At 44.1% G+C, this 15,178-nt stretch overlaps 1 protein-coding gene across 1 annotated transcript in view; it reads left to right on the forward strand.

Annotated features, from left to right (window-relative positions):
* OSBPL5 (oxysterol binding protein like 5) overlaps nt 1-15,178 on the forward strand; it is a 173,134-nt gene that overhangs the window by 144,421 nt on the left and 13,535 nt on the right. Inside the window, exons 14-18 of the mRNA XM_054972130.1 lie at nt 4,809-4,907; nt 9,798-9,895; nt 10,330-10,419; nt 12,901-13,037; nt 13,658-13,843. Coding sequence (XP_054828105.1) covers nt 4,809-4,907; nt 9,798-9,895; nt 10,330-10,419; nt 12,901-13,037; nt 13,658-13,843 — 610 coding nt within the window. The remainder of the gene's footprint in view (nt 1-4,808; nt 4,908-9,797; nt 9,896-10,329; nt 10,420-12,900; nt 13,038-13,657; nt 13,844-15,178) is intronic.

The following is a 15,178-nucleotide window of genomic DNA, read 5'->3' on the forward strand; positions in this document are numbered from 1 at the left end:
TTCAATGGAACATCCTGAAACATCACTGTAGGTCAAAGATAGACAACATTTTAAGAGTAGTGGCCGGGGGGGGGGGGTGGCATTTGAGAATGCCCTTCCCACAGCACATTTTTCTGACCGTGGTCTTTGCATTTTCAGAATGGTTCACTCTGAACAAGGGAAAAGTCACAAACAGAAAAAAAAACGAACATGATGTTCATTGTTCATTGCCATCCTTGAACAGGGACTCATGAACAACCACGGACATGGCCCTGTTCATGAACATGTTCGTGGTTGGCTGTTCATGGGGGCCAGCAGGCTCTCCTCCAGCCATCATCCAAGTTAAGATCCCTAGTGCACTACTCCCAGAAGCCTGACCTGAGCAGGCCCCAGGAAAGGTACCAATAATAAATAATAGCTTGGCCCCAGAGCCTGGCAGCAGCCCTGGAACTTGAAGGGGTAGATCCCTACCGCACCACTCCCAGAAACCTGACCTGAGCAAGCACCAGGAAAGGTACCAATAATAAATAATAGCTTGTCCCCAGAGCCTGGCAGCAGCTCTAGAACCTGAAGGGGTAGATCCCTACCGCACCACTCCCAGAAACCTGACCTGAGCAAGCACCAGGAAAGGTACCAATAATAAATAATAGCTTGTCCCCAGGACCTGACAGCAGCTCTAGAACCTGAAGGGGTAGATCCCTATCGCACCACTCCCAGAAACCTTACCTGAGCAGGCAGCAGGAAAGGTACAAATAATAAATTGGTGGATTTATTATCCACCACAATAATACAGGTGGATCTGGATGAACCTATAGCAGTGCCATGGTCAGACCACCTCGTCCTGAGGGCTTGTCTGGGCACCATGACCACCACCCCCTGCTTGGGCGACGAGCTGATTTATGCTCGCCTGTGGAGTCAAATGGATCCAATTGAATTCCAGAATGCTCTGTGGGATCTAATACCCCTTGGTGGCTCATTGGATGAGCTGATAGAGGACTGGAATGTCCGTCTCTCTGAAGCTATCGACGAGATCGCTCCCCATCGCCCTCTCCGCCCCCAAACTACAGTAGCTCCTTGGTATACTGATGAGCTACAACAAATGAAATGGGAGCTGAGACAGCTAGAGCGAGTGTGGCGGCGACTCCATGACAAAGTGACAAGAACATCTTATAGGACGTTTATGAAGGCCTATGAGATGGCAGTGAAAACTACAAAGAGAGACTACTATGCAGTTTCCATTGCATCCGCTAGTTCTCGCCCAGCACAATTTTACAGAGTGATTCGGTCTTTAACGTCCCTCACACATGGGACAAATAAAAATGTAAATTCGGTAATAAGCTGTGAGGCTTTTGGAGACTATTTTGCGGATAAGATCTTGTCACTCCGCCGGGATCTGTCCACCACAGTTGATGCAGTATGTGTACTGGAGGCCCCTTGGTCATCCTCAGGGTTGATATTAAATCAATTCAGGCCACTCTCCCAGGAGGAGGTAGGCAGGGTCCTGCATGCTGTGAAACCTACCACATGCCCACTGGACCCGTGCCCATCATGGCTGGTGAAAACTGGCGGTGATGGGCTTCAGGCACCATTAGCTGACATCATTAATCTTTCTCTGAGTTCTGGTTTTTTCCAGACTCACTGAAGGAGGCAGTGGTACGGCCCTTATTAAAGAAACCATCACTGGATCCTGTGATCCAGCCAATTACCGCCCAATTTTGAATCTTCCGTTCCTGGGTAAGGTAATTGAGAGGGCGGTAGCAGAACAGCTACAGGTATGCCTCTATCCTGGATCCATTCCAGTCTGGCTTCAGGCCTGGCTATGGTACAGAGATGGCTCTGGTCGCCTTCACAGATGATCTGCGGTGACACCTGGACCGGGGCGGGTTGGCACTGCTGATACTTTTAGATCTTACAGCAGTGTTCGACATGGTCGATCATAATCTTCTGACCCACTGCCTTACAGATGTGGGGATTCATGGAACAGCCTTGCAATGGCTGAACTCCTTCCTTTGCAATCAGGGACAGAGGGTGGCACTTGGGGAACAGATGTCCGCTCGCCATTCTTTGGTATGCGGCATCCCTCAGGGGGCGATTCTTTCCCTGATGCTATTTAACATCTATATGCACCCCCTCGCCCGCTTAGCCCACAGCTCTGGGCTGGGTTGTCACCAGTATGTGGATGACACTCAGCTCTATTTGCTGATGGACAGCCAGTCTGACCTCACTCTGGATTCCTTGGCCAGTGGTCTTGAGGCTGTCATGGTATGGTTACATCAGAGTCGCCTGAAATTAAATCCCCTGAAGACGGAGGTTCTGTGTCTGGGTCGTGGGGCAATTGAGCTGGGGACCCGTTTCCCAGTCCTCGACGGGGTATTATTGAAACCTTTGCCGACGGTAAGGAGCCTGGGTTTGACCTTAGATGCCACACTTGCAATGGAGGCCCGGGTCACGACCGTTGCCAGGTCTACCTTTTTTCATCTTCGACAGGCCAGGCAACTGGCGCCTTATCTTTCACCGCAGGACTTGGCCACAGTAATCCATGCAACGGTCACCTCCAGGCTAGACTACTGCAACTCACTCTGTGCTGGGCTGCCCTGGGGCCTGACCCAGAAATTACAGCTGGTCCAGGATGCAGCGGCACGCGTCCTTACCAGAACGCCAATCCAAGCGCACATTCATCCTGTGCTGTGCCAGCTGCACTGGCTCCCAGTGGAGTTCTGGATCCAGTTCAAGGTGTTAACGTTGGTGTTCAAAGCCCTTCATGGACTGGGATCTGCATACCTGTGGGACCGCCTCTTCCATTACGTCCCCTGCAGGGTGTTGCACTCTGCAGACAAGCAACTCCTGGTGGTCCCCAGCCCAAAGGACATCCGTCTGGCCTCAACCAGGGCCAGGAATTTTTCTGTCCTGGCCGTGGCCTGGTGGAACGCTCTCCCACTGGAGATCCGGGCCCTGCGGGCCCTGTTACAGTTTCGTAGGGCCTGTAAAACAGAGATGTTCTGCCGAGCCTTCGACAGTGCCAACGGGTGTCCTCCTTCTTCCATCTAAGACCACCACTTCTTCTGGGGCTGCCCTCGGCCATCTGCTATGCCCATATACGGACTCCTAATATTTGTTTAAATAGCCTGCTCCTGGACTATTTTAATGATTTTTAAAAAAATTGTTATTGATTTTATGTTTTTGTGATTTTAATGTATTTTTAATGTTGTTAGCTGCCCTGAGCCCATCTGTGGGGAGGGTGGGGTATAAATTGAATTAAATAATAATAATAATAATAATAATAATAATAATAATGATGATGATGATGATGATGATGATGATAATAATAATAATAATAAATAGCTTGGCCCAGAGCCTGGCAGCAGCCCTGGAACTTGAAGGGGTAGATCCCTATCCTACCACACACAAAGAAAATTCAAGCTCCAATGCACTCTCATCAAAATGCCAACAGCAACTCTCCCTCTCCGTCTCCACTGTCTGCAAAGTCAGAGCTGGGAGCCCCCCTCCCCCTGCTCTTTGCTCCCTTGTTGTAACAAATTTGGAGCTCCACACTTGAAAGGAAGACCTGCCTATCAAGCTAAATTGGGCTTACATTGGGGTTTCCAGGGCAACAGCAAGAGTTCAGAGTTCAGATAATCCCTGCCTAAGTTGCCAAGGTATTTGATTGCAGGTGCCAGCCTCTCTGGCTTGAGGAACAGCAACAACGAGGCTTGCAACGACTACCTGTTTGTTTAGAATGGGGCCTCACAAACAGCTTGTTTGCAAACAGCAGATTGGGATGTTCGTGGCTTTTTTTGTTCGTATTGCTGTTCGTGCCAATCTCTAGTCGTAAAGAAACCATCTGTTGTTGCTTGGAGAAATCCTTTTGTCTTTCTCCTGCTGCAAAGCTCAATCTTCTCTCCAGACAGAGGCTAAACTTGCATCTTGTTGCTAGTTGTGAGGGGCCTTTCTTTGCAGCAGAATAAATTGCTTGTTGTTGTTTTATAGATAAGGCCTTCAAGAACAGCATTTCCCGTGTGTCCCACTTCCCAGATAACATGATTGGCAAACAGATCTAGGTTCTAGATGCTCTTACTCTAGCTAGGTTAAAGTTTTAGCTCCCTAGCTCCAAGAGACCTCAAGGATACAATATTGTTCTTGTGACTTTTAGGTATTATTTATTTTATATACCAGTCTCTAATGTAGGGATCCTCAACCTTTTAGAGCCTGTGGGCACATTTGGAATTCTTCTGACACAGTGTGGTGGGCGCAGTAACAAAATGGCTGCCACAAAATGGCTGCTGCAAGAGACGGAGCCAGCCACAAATCAGCTACAGCTTACCTTCAGAAGCACAATGAAGATCTTTGTGCTGTGGAAGCAGTTACTGCCAAAGCAATGTTTTTAAAAATCTGCACAGCCAATCAGAAGCCATTCTTTGCAAAAGCCCCACCTGGCCCCACCCACTTTCTAAAAACATTTGGCAGGCATCAGAAAAGGTGTTGGCGGGCACAATTGTGCCTATGGGCACCATATTGTGAACCCTTGCTCTAATGCCTTAAAAATTCCAGCAGGGTTCATTGTAATTTGACTATGACTTGTTAGTTCATTCCACTACCACCATAGCAGTACTCATTACACATTGATTTTTGTTCGCTGTGGGAAGGAGTATTGGGAGCAGTTCCCATATACTCCATATCCAGATTGCTGGATCTCAGGGAATAAAAAGTTACTTGGCTTTTATTTATTATCCTAATGCATGCTTTAAAAGGGAAGGAACCATGTGTGTTAAGTCTGTAGTAAGCTTAAAATAAGACTTTATATATTCATTGGTACTTCTGTATCCTTGCAGGTAATTCACTTTCAGCACTATTGGATGGGCAAGCCAAGCTTACTTTTCTAAGCAGTGGAGAGGAGTATGTTATTACTATGCCATATGCCCACTGCAAAGGTGAGATGCTGCTGGAGTTTGGGGAAGAGGAAGCGGGTGGCGAATCATCAGTTTTGTATCTTTCCTTAGGGTGGGGGTTCTTTTCTCCCAAAGAGCCATTCAAAAGCAAACACAGGAGTCCCTATCAGCAACAACCGAGGTGGCCAGACTTCAGGATTTCCTTTTTTTAATAATCCAGAGCTAGTTACAAAATGGTCACCCGCGGGTGGAGTTTGTAGCAATTGCCCACTGCACCCCTCCCTTGGGCATCCTGCCTGTAGAAGTAAAAACCTTAGCTCATATAGATTCTAGCATCCATCTACAAATGACTGATCTAAAAACTGCACAAGAGCCTGATTATATTAAAATGGGTAAAGCTTATCTTAAGCTGCAGAGCCCAATCTTAAGCATTTTTACACAGAAGTAAAATCAGCACAGTTACTTTTTTCCAGCATTATTACAGACCAATAGATTTGTTCTGTTCTGCTTGAAATTCTAAACTTAAATTCATTTTAGAAAGAGCCAGATTTCAGGAAAGCTTATCTTAAGCTGCAGAGTCCAATCTTTTGCATGTTGAGTCAGAAACATGAGGCTTATTCACCCCTTCCCTTCCCTTGCTCAGTCCTGTGCCTCTGTCCATGCCTAATTGTTTCTGAATTATCAACCACCACAAACAGATTTGGGTAGTTGAAATTGTGCCAACACTAACCCTGTTATTGGAATAAGAGACTTACACATCAGCCACACAGTGAGAAGGACTATAAGCGCTTAACTAGTGTGGGGCATGAATGATTATCAGAAGCAACTTTAAACTCCCTTAACTGGTATGGGACAAGATTTGCAACATGGTCCCCTTTAGGACAGCCCTGCTACTTAAACAGAACTTAATCCCTCTTTATCATATTCATAGCAGCAAATGCATTGGAAATGAGGGGTCTGTGACAAAACAGATCTGCAAGTCCCCAACAAGAACATTTAACATTGGTCATCTTTAAAAACCATGAAAGAGTCATATCCAAACTAAGAAAATTGTCATCTCTGTGTGCTTATATGCCCCTCTTCTAGTTTTAATGTCTCATGGCTGCTAATACTGCAGAGCAATTGCAGAGCAATGGCCCTAAAGAGGGCCATTCAACATATATCAGAGGCCAAGAGCTGCTGTAGCATAGAATTGGGACCTCCAGGGTCATATAGTCTGACGCCCTGCACATTGCAAGAAATTCACAACTACCTCCCACCCCCACCCCCCCACCCCCACACACAGTGACCCTTGCTCCATGCCCAGAAGTTGGCAAAGAAACCTCCCGGATCCCCAGACAAACTGGCCTGGAGAAAATTGTTTCCTGACCCCAAAATGGTGATCGGCATTACCCTGGGCGTGTAAGAAGGGGCCACGAGAACTAAGCACTGATGTAATGCTTCCTGCCCTCCGTCTCATGATCTGCCTAGGTTCACAGAATCAGCATTACTGTTAGATGGCCATCTGGCCTCTGCTTAAAAACCTCCGAAGAAGGAGAGCCCATCATCTCCCGAGGAAGCCTGTTCCACTGAAGGACTACTCTAACTGTTAGGAAGTTTTTCCTAATGGTTAGCCGAAAACCCTTTTGATTTAATTGGAGCCTAATACAGTTCAAGCCTCACCCAGCAGAGGGTAGGGCCAGCAGTCTCTTGAGGTTTGATTATGAGCTCAGCAGGTGGCCTTGGGTAAGCCACTCCTCTCAGCCCCAGTTTCCCAGTTGTATTGTGGGAATGATAATAATAGCAGCTGTCCTTGTTCACTGCTCTGACTGGGGCACTAATCTGTCTAGAGGAGTGGTATATAAGCACACTGTTGTTGTTGTTATCCCTCTTGCCCTAAAAAGAAACTTTATGAGCTTCATAAACTGAGGAGAAAAGGATATGATAGAATTATGTTGAGAGGTGCTCCCAAGGCTCCAGGTGGGAGCTGTGCATGAGCCTCTTTTCCGTTCCCCCTCTCAGGCCAGCTCCAGTTTATGCTGGAAGAGGAGGTGGGGCCAAAGGAGGAATTGTGTCAGTACTCACAGGAGGTACTGGATTATCTTTTTATGCACCTTGCCTTCTGCTCAGGAAACAGAGAAATAAATGTGATGGGGGAAGGAAAACCAACTGGATGAATTTAATTTAAATCAAATCACAATTTAAATCAGTAGTCAGTAAGACTTGATTTAAATCGTGGTTTTCTACGTAAGGGCTCCTTCTTGCTGGTTCTTATACCCTTAATATTTGCAACCCAGATGAAGATTTCATTTTTAGAACAATAACTTCTTAGGTTAGTTTTATAGTTATATCAGAAAACTAATGATTGTTTGGTTATTTACTATTTGAAATAGATAATTATGAAATCATTGTGCGATGAACTATCTCCAGTTTAATAGATTGATCATTCGTATTTGGACAACTTTTGTGCTGTACTTTATTGGAAGGAGAAAAATAATAATTAACAATGACAATAACCATTTAAATTGTTTTATTTAACTAAAGTAGTAACTTTATTAAGCATATATATTCTTATATTTGCTTAATCATCCATGTTTGTTAACTAATGTGGTTAAACAAAAATATTTCCAAACTGGGTCTCTTTTACAGCCTGCTGCTGTTCAAGGTTTTCTTTTCAAGGGAGAGAATAATATGATAAATCTCAGGCTGTGTTCACAAAGACCTCAAGACTGCTGGAGTATTCTGCTCAAAAACTTTCACTTTCATTTGGACTGCTTGCTCCTCCCTCCTTACACTTAGTTCTTACACTTCTTCCTTATCCAGATCTATTTCACCCCAAACAATCTTCTATTCATTTAGAGTTACCAATCCCTGGTGGGGGGTAGAGATGGGCACGAATCACAAAAAAACCGAACCATGACACTCGTGGTTCATGGGTTTTCACGAACCAGGAATCATGAACTGGGGCAAGTCCACGAACCATTTTGTGGTTCGTGGGGTTTAATTGCCCCTTTCCGGCCGCTTAGCAGCAGCAGGGAAAGGAGCATTTGGCAGTTTAAAAGGCCCTTTCCTGCCTTGCAAGGGGCATGTCCCTTTAAACTATCAGCTGGCAGACAGGGGGGAATCCCCCCCCCACTGCTGCAGCCTTTTGAGGGGTGGGAAGGCCATTTTCAGCCTCCACCACCACCCTGTGGGCCCATGTGGCAGTGGAAGAGGCAAAAAACAGCCTTCTCGCTCCTTGTGAGAAGAGGGGAAGGATGCCGCAGGCCCGCAGGGTGGTTGGGCAAGGTAAGTGTGGGGCTGCGGCTGGGGGGTGGTGGGAGTGTGGCAGGAAGTGGCAGGAAAAGTGGGAATGTGGCAGGAAGTGGCAGGAAAAGTTTATATGGCTATTTCCCTGGGGAAATGGCCATTTAAATTGCCCCTTTAATACGACCCAAATGAACCATTAGACTAGTTCATGGAAGTTCATGGAAACAAGCTTCCGCAAACCACTGATTCACAAACCACAAACCGGCCCGGTTCATGCATTTTTTTGGGTTGTAATTCAATTCGTGCCCATCTCTAGTGGGGGGCACCTCCAGGCTATACTCCTCACCACCTCTTACCTGGCCAGTGGGGGGGGGAGGCATGGGAACATACCTAAAACCCCTACAGCCTGCTCCCTCATGCTCCAGACCCCTTTCTTGTAGTGCTGAGAATGATGTCATTCCCAGCACGATGCAGACGAGACGTGTCATCTATGAAGCTAAATTGATCAAAATCAGCCCTCAGTCTAGTGTTTGGGGCCTATGTTTATCAAATCAGCCCTGTGTGCAACCCGTTACTTCCGCATCATACTGGGAATGACATTCCCAGTGTGATGAGGAAGTGCTCCAGAGTTTGCACAAGTTAAATCCCCTTGGCGCCCCCCACAACTCCCCATCCACTGCTTTCAAGTCTGGAGGACCGGGCAATCCTATGGACTTCTTGAAAATTAGCAGTTATCAGGTATTGGGTTGATTCTGTATACATAGATTTGCAGAGGAACAATAGGATTGAGGTCTCTTTCTCAATTCTATATTTTAAAATATTTTTGTTGTTAAGAAGCATGTTTTCACAGTTTTGAAAACTGCAAAACCAAGCATCTGTGATGGTATCTTCTAGCTCGAAAATTAATCATGCAGAAACCTCTGGGAGAGCATGACTGGAGCCCTAAGGAATGAATTCATGGAATTCATTTACAAAATTATTTTAAAATTGTATGAATATATAGTCGCATACTACATAATTTAAAATGAATACTTATTTCATGATGAAAAGCCTTTGGGATATAATATATTTAAATATAAAATTATCTTTAGTTAGATTTCTCTTCAAAAATCATTTAATCAAACAAAATCTGATTTAAATTTTTAAAATCTGGTTTTTAATTTTTTTTTAAAAAAATCACTGATTTTTATCTACCCTGGAAACCTAGCAGCCATTCTGATGTCCACTTCCTTTTGCTACTTTTTCAAAAACTGTTCCATGCCTCGTCATCTGATTCAGATCAGTGCTATACTCTGTATTTTTCAGTTTGATACTGTGCACAATACTGTGGAAAAAGAAAGGACTAAAACGGTACCAAATAATCAGCCCTCTGAGCAACAGGGAGCCAAAATGGTCGCAGTTCACTTGCAGTGTTGGAAGAGAGGGGAGGGAGGGTGGTAGCATTAGACCTGAATTCACTTGGTCTACTGATTGATACGCAACAGCCTCCTACTGTGGGTGCTGTTTAATATTATATGTCTGTCTAAATCTATGAAGGGAAAAATAGGATTATTTTAAAATGTTGTAGAATATGCTGGTAATGCCAGCATGATGATGATTATGTAACCAAATAAATTAAAAATCAGAATGCTGTTGCTATTTTATGACATGTATCGTGACCTTAATGATGGTCTGTGAGTAGCTGTGGCTTTCCTCTTGTTTTAGGAATACTGTATGGTACCATGACAATGGAGCTTGGAGGAAAGGTTACCATTGACTGTGAGAAAAGCAGTCACCGAGCAGAACTGGAATTCAAATTAAAGGTAACAGACTCTCTTGTATTTTGAACTTGTTCCCAAGCTTCCAATTCCACTTCTTTTAAATTCTCAGGGTCTGCTCATCATACAGCAGCTAAAGTTACAAAGGGTGCCCCTGCAAGTAGCCTCAGTGTCTAAAATAATAATATGCATTGTAGGTAAATGTTGCAAGGGGAGTCACTAAAATGAGAGCCTGAAACACCCCATAGAACTCGTCCAATAAAGATGCCTTAACAGTGGCTCTGAAAGGAGCATAAGATTGCGTAAGTCTCGTGGTGGTGGTGGTGGGGGGTGCATTTTGACTTAGGAAGATGGTGGGGAGGAGGCTTGTTGTGGAAATCCAGACAATCAGTTTCATTCCTGCATCCGTGTTCTTGCTTAGCCTCCAGTTTTTTCCCCCTAGGCTGACAAGTATTTTCTGTCTCCTCTCTTCCCAACAGCCTTTCTTCGGTGGCAGCACAAGCATTAATCAAATTTTGGGGAAGATTAAATTGGGAGAAGAAGTGCTGGCGAGCCTTGATGGACACTGGGTAAGAAATCTTAAACTTCTTTGCTGATAGTTTTAAAAATGACTGTGTGTTTTGGAGGAGAGAAGATGTGGCTGATTGGAATAGTTCTCTTTTTAACTTTCCTGCAGTTTGAAATGGACCAGGTTTAAAACAAGTTGTTCCGAGGTAAAACCTATAAAATAAGTAGCGCTGTTTCCTCTGACGTTGTGCCACCCTGTTTGCCACTGCTTGCTCACATTCTTATACCATATTTGTTTATCTGATCTATACATTTATTTTACATATTTATAAGCTTACTTTTGTCCCAGAAGTCTGAGACTCAAGGTGGGTGACAACTTTCTTGGATTTAATACAACAAAACATAGTTAAAGCTTGTACAATAATACAAAAGACTGGTCATTAAAATCACAACCCTCTGTGATTCCCCCAAACCCTTCCAAACTGGTCAACTTCCAACCTTTCCTAAAGGCCAGCAATGAGCAGATCTTGCTACTGTGATCAGAGAGGCTGTTCCATAAAGAGGGAGCTGCAACTAGAAGAGCCTACAGATGGGCTGCAGCAGTCTGTGACCTACTACATAAGGGACAACAAGAAGGTGCCATTGTCATTAGTTTGATTTCAGTCACACAGATGAACTAAAGCATGGAACAAAAAATACTGAGGCCATCAAGCATCTTTCTACTGAACTGAAATCTCTGGAGTAGAGTGAGCAGTTATCAGAATAGGCACATTCGGAGGACAGCTCTTCTTATTCCCATTTGATGATGACAACAAACTACATGTTCTGGAGAAAGATAAATATGCTTTCCTTGGGAGACTCTTGCACTACCAAAGGGAAACTAGTTGTAAGGGCTCCATGTCTTATGTGTATACCTATCTGCTCTGTAGAAGAAAGAGTGAAAACAGGATTGGCTGGAGTGTTACAAATATCTAGACTGTGACAGGCAAAATTGCTGGCATGTCATACCCAGACTGTGAAACTGGAACAATCTGGATATGCTTGACAAATATAAAGATGGTAATTTATTCATTAGGTGTTATGTTGGTCTTCTCCTGATAGATATATGTCTTAAATTGAGAATGAACTGATTATTTTTGATAGGGAGAGCAATATATTGCTTCTCTCTTTGGAGCTTGTAGTTGTATATTGAATTTTTTGTATTATGGTTCCACATGAGCCACTTTGTCTTTTCAGCATATTTGTAAGCTGCCTCATTCTGAATGGGAAAGGTGGCATGCAAACTTTTAAAGTCCAATAAATAAGTGGCAGCTAGAGCCAATATAGTGGCTGCAGCGCTGGGATTGTGTGAGGGAATATGCAGATCCCATGTCAGTGCTGGGTGGGCTTAGGGAGCTCCCTGGTTAATGTGGGATCCCTTGCACACTGTCCTGAGTGCCTAGGAAGTCAGTGATGATACAAACAAGTGGTGAATGAAAGATGCAAAAGTTAACTGGTTAATTGGGTATAATAGGAAAAACTTACACTTTGGCCTACATCATGGCAGAATATTAGCTTTTGCTTCAACATGTGTTCTCCATGTCCTGCTGTGTAAATTGCCCTTCTGGTAAATTTTGCTTGCATGGTTTCTGTGGGAGGTGAGACACAGAAACCAAACAATTGCCTACTCAGCTTTCAAGCAATGGAGATTAATTAGTAGCTGGTTTCCCAAATTAACTGACAGTGGGCAGGGATTTGGAGCATTGACGGAATGGTAAAAAATACTGAGCTAGGAATGCCTGTTTGCCCTTTCTGCATTGGCACTTTTCCTGCTCCCTCAATGGCTCTGTTGTACTGTGAGTTACCCATGGCAAAGGCTAGGAAAAGGCAAGTTCAAAAAAGGAGAAGTTCCAACTTTGGATCCTTTAGGTCTCCAAATGCTGAATTGAAGTTACAGAATGATCTTTTGGTTTTCAGCCCCAAAGTGCTTTTCTCATCCGGAAACTGAACTGCAACTTCTCACTAAAGCTATGAGGAACCTAAAGGGAGAATCCAGTGCTGACAATAACTCTCTTTCCTTGTGCACTGTATCCTATTCTTACCACAGAGTGGAAGAATCTAGGCTGGTATCTGGGTGAGAAGTCCCGTGGGGTTTACAGCTGTTGAATCTGTCCTTTTTGTCTATCCTTATTTGATAAATCTAACTAACATTTGCTGCTTTCAAGCATTTCATGAATTGGCTTTGGGGCAGTACTCAGTGTAAAAGGATTGCTATACAACATTGCTGCTGATGCTACTACAAAACTTATTGCATAGATTCTAAAGTAAATGGCACCATACTGAATAATATAGACACAAAAGAGAAGTCACTGGACCAAGGAGCTTGCACTCTAAAATTTATCAGAGATGGAGACAACAAAGGTAAGGGAGAAAAGGAGGGAGGGATGAAATGGCATATCAGAAGACTATGGGAGGACTTCATTCCGTACAACTTGCTGAGCCCTGGCAAACGTGCCTATGATGTTTTATGCCAGCTCTAAATCGTAGCGCTTTTTTCTTTTCAGGATGGAGAAGTATATATAAACGAACTGAAAAATGGCTGCACAGAAACTTTCTGGAACCCAACCAGTGAAGTCCGAAAGCAGAGGTTGAAGCGTCATATTGTGCTGTTTGAAGAGCAAACTGAATTTGAATCTGAAAGGTAAGCTAAGCAGAGCCTTTAAGAGGGTCAAGGAGGTGAGAGAGATTCTGCTAACTCAGCTGCGTATCTGGAGGCTTCCCCTTCCTGTCTTTACAGAGCAATTCAGTAGGAATAGGACATCACAGACCTGTTGTTATATGCCAGATCACCCCCCTCTCCACCTTGAAAGGTTCAGTTCAACTCTTCTGGGCTTCCTTCTTTTCTTTCAGAACTTGATGGAGGAGTTGATGTGTGTCTGGAAATTAGTAAACAGCTCTGACCAGTGTTTATGTGGTTAATAGATGGCCAGAATGTTGTCTCATTGGGCTGGCAATCAGCTTCAACAAGCTTAGGGCTAAAATAAAGGGATGTTTTAAAACAACATGCTTTCCCACAGCCACACAGCAGCTTCAGGGAGCTAATCTTTAAAACATTGCAGGGTTCATTTCAGACTGGGATCATGGCACAAGGGAAGGGGCCAAAATGTCCTTGATTTTGTGCCCAGTTGTGCCCAGATCTGACTCCTTTAAGAGCTCCACATCTGGTTTGGCCCTTCATTACAGGAGAGCGTAGCTATGCAATTTAGAAGCCAGAGACTGTCTTTATTCCAAGGTCTTATGTTGGATTCTGTTTGTCTCTAGACTTTGGCAACATGTAACAAGTGCAATAGGCAAAGAAGACCAACACAAGGCAACTCAAGAGAAGTTTGTTTTAGAAGAAGAGCAGAGGAATGCAGCACGGGAACGGAAAGAGAATGGAACCGAGTGGAAACCCTTACTCTTCTGGCATGATCCTACCACAAATGAATGGCACTACAAATATGAGGAGTGCGTAATTGTAGTACGTGGTGACTGCAATGTGTGGGAATATTTTGGGCACATCAGTTCCATACACTCAGGCCATTTCTGCTCAGTTTATTTACCCAGGCTCAGTGTTGTTGGGAATTGGTTTTTTTCCTGTTGCTCCATAGCATCATGGTGCATGCATTTCTGCACCTTGAAGGGTTTCCCGCTGATCTTTTCCGAACCTGCTTTGCACCCGAGTTTTGGGAAACATCGCAGTAAAGCCTGGATTGTTGCTATGTGGGCAGGAAAGTTGGGATTTTCCAATCATGCCCACATGGCAGTTACCATCCCTGCAGTGGCCATTTCAGAGGCGGGGAGGGCTTTTTGTTTTAATCATCAACTGGATAACATTCTAGCACTATGTGTAACAAATTCTTTGAATTCCCTGCTCTCATTTTTTAAAAAATAAAGTCTTTTGCACCTTTTTGTTGTGGAGATACAAAGGGAGTAATCTATCTCTGCAACAAAATGGGCAAAAGATTTGCTTTTTTAAAATGAAAGATGGGAATTTAGAGAAACTGTTACGTACTCGGTTATACCATCACACTTATAAATGGCATGATAGGACTTTTCTTCCGACTGAGGGAACCCACACAGCTTTCTGTAATATTGGGAAACTAGGTTTGTTTTGAAATAAAACCTTCTCCTTGGTTGCTAGATGTTCTTATGGTCAGCAGCGGTGCCAGGGTTTTTGGCACCTGCGACTGGCCAGCGGTCCGGGCACCCGGGCGCACACACGCACCAGCCTGCGTGATGCGTGATGATGTCACAAACAGGCTTTCACAGACCAGCCATCAGGTTGGATCCTCTCACACACAGGATTCCACCTACTATACCAGCCTGTCCTTTCCCAAGCAAACAAGGGCTCATCATCACCAGAAACAGTCCTCACAACTCTGTCCTCTCCCTAGAGTAGAGTTAAACTACTGTGCCACAATACCAGGCAGAGCTGCTCTTGATACTGTCTGCTCTTTTGCTGAGGCAGAGACCAACTGGAAGGAAAAAATTATTAATAATTGAATACTGCCTGTTACAGAACTAGACATGAAGCTGTGCAAATCTTGTTCACAGTATGCAGGTTTGTTTGGATACAGAAAACTGCAGGTCAAATTCATTTATGTGATTTAGGGCAAGTCCAGTACCTAGCAGTTTCAGTTCCCTGTGTGTGAAATAGCTATAATAATGACCTGCCTGTCAGGGTAATTGTGAAGGTGAAATAACAAATAGTAGTAGGATGTCAATCTGTTAAATTCATGTATTTTCGGGTGTGTGTATATGTGTTACATGGTCCTGTGAGTCTCTGTACATGATATTTCT

This window comes from Eublepharis macularius, chromosome 2, assembly GCF_028583425.1.
Source record: "Eublepharis macularius isolate TG4126 chromosome 2, MPM_Emac_v1.0, whole genome shotgun sequence".
Taxonomy (NCBI): Eukaryota; Metazoa; Chordata; class Lepidosauria; order Squamata; family Eublepharidae; genus Eublepharis; species Eublepharis macularius.